The 1,577-nt window shown below is 62.3% G+C and overlaps 1 protein-coding gene across 1 annotated transcript in view; it reads left to right on the forward strand.

Moving 5' to 3' along the window:
* The window catches only part of slc35d3 (solute carrier family 35 member D3), a 3,519-nt gene extending 2,550 nt beyond the window's left edge, over positions 1–969 (forward strand). Inside the window, 2 exon segments of the mRNA XM_076015284.1 lie at positions 21–273; positions 276–969. Of these exon segments, the coding sequence (XP_075871399.1) occupies positions 21–273; positions 276–685 (663 nt within the window). The 3' untranslated portion in view covers positions 686–969.
* Positions 970–1,577: the final 608 nt, after the last annotated feature.

A 1,577-nucleotide genomic window follows, 5' to 3' on the forward strand; every position in this document is an offset into this window, starting at 1 on the left:
CCCCCCCGCTCCCCCACCAGGTGCTCCTCCTCTGCTCCTTCCTCTCCAGCGACGCGGTGGCCATGTGGTCGTACGAGGGTTGGGCCGACGGCCGCATCACCGCCATCTTCGTGAGCTGCGTGCTGATTGGCTGCGCCATGAACTTCACCACGCTGCACTGCACCTACCTCAACTCGGCGGTGACCACCAGCTTCGTGGGCGTGGTCAAGAGCGTGGCCACCATCACGGTGGGCATGCTGGCCTTCAGCGACGTGGCGCCCACCGGCCTGTTCATAGGGGCGTGGCCGTCAACACGGTGGGCTCGGTCACCTACTGCGCCGTCAAGTTCCTGGAGATGAGGAGGAAGAGCAGCTACCAGGACCTGGAGGAGGGGGAGGCGGCTCCCGGAGGGGAGGGGGCGGGGCCCGCGGACCACGACCCGGCTCCGCCCGGCGAGGCGCAGGAAGTGGGCGGCGGCCGGGGCGAGGAGGGCGGCGGCCAGGGCGAGGAGGGCAGCGGCCTCGGCTCGCGGGAGATGACGCAGCAGGAGGCGGTGGAGATGCAGCGCGAGCACCTGCAGGGCCACGGCGCCCCCTCTGGCCAGACGCTGAGCGACAGCTACCTGGGCGTCTGGCGCTCCATCAGACACCTGCACTTCCTGAAGGCGGAGCCTCTGGTCCACAACATGGAGCAGCAGAGCCCCTAGGGGGCGCTGCAGCGCGAGGAGCAGAGGAGAAGGAGGGGGAGGAGGAGGAGGAGGAGGCGGAGAGGAAGAAGAGGACAGGCCAGCCCACTAGGGGGCGGAGCCTCCACAGGAACCTAGTGTTGTTATTCTGGGACTCGGCGGCGCCCCCTGGCTGTCAGAGGGCGGAGCGACGCCACCGGTTGTAGCATGACGGCAGCTAACCACAGCGAGCTAGCATAGCACGACAGCCGCTTCCTGTCCTGGGCTGCGACTGGACGATGACGAGACGGACGGGCTCGTCTGATTGGCTCTAAAAAAAGTCTTTTTTTAACGTTGCTCTCATTTCGTTTTGTTTCTTCCCTCTGTGAACGTGGTGGAGTTGGCCCCGCCCCCTGACCCCTCCCCTCCTCCCCCCCCCGCCCTTTCCTGTCAGTGATTGATGATTGGTTTATGAAGCTGAAGGTTTCCCTCCGCACGACTTCACTTCCTGCTGAATTAATCCTGGCGGAGGTCGCAGCGGAGGCGGAGCCACAAAGCAGAGCGCCGGCGAGCTGGTTGACGGTTCAAATCCCTTAATGCTCAGAGAGGCGGGGGGGGGGGGCGCTGCCACGTTAATCCCCCCCCGTTACCGAGACAACCAGACCCCCGAAATAAACGTGGGTGCCAACAGTCGTTTGAATCCGTCATATTTTCTCTGTTGTTGTTATTTTCCTTTGATATTTAAAGTCTTGGTCTCTCACTGTTAGCACCATTAGCCACGTTAGCGCCACGTTAGCTCCACTAGCTCCATTAGCATGGCCGACCGCTCATTTGAACGCGTTAAATGCGTTGGATTTCTCTCCGTCTGCTCTCTATCAATGTTCACCAGGAGCAGCGGTTAGCATTAGCATTAGCATTACGTGTTTCCCCTCAG

This window comes from Nelusetta ayraudi, unplaced genomic scaffold (genome assembly GCF_046127955.1).
Source record: "Nelusetta ayraudi isolate G7.1 ecotype Tasmania unplaced genomic scaffold, CSIRO-AGI_Nayr_v1 ptg000185l, whole genome shotgun sequence".
Taxonomy (NCBI): Eukaryota; Metazoa; Chordata; class Actinopteri; order Tetraodontiformes; family Monacanthidae; genus Nelusetta; species Nelusetta ayraudi.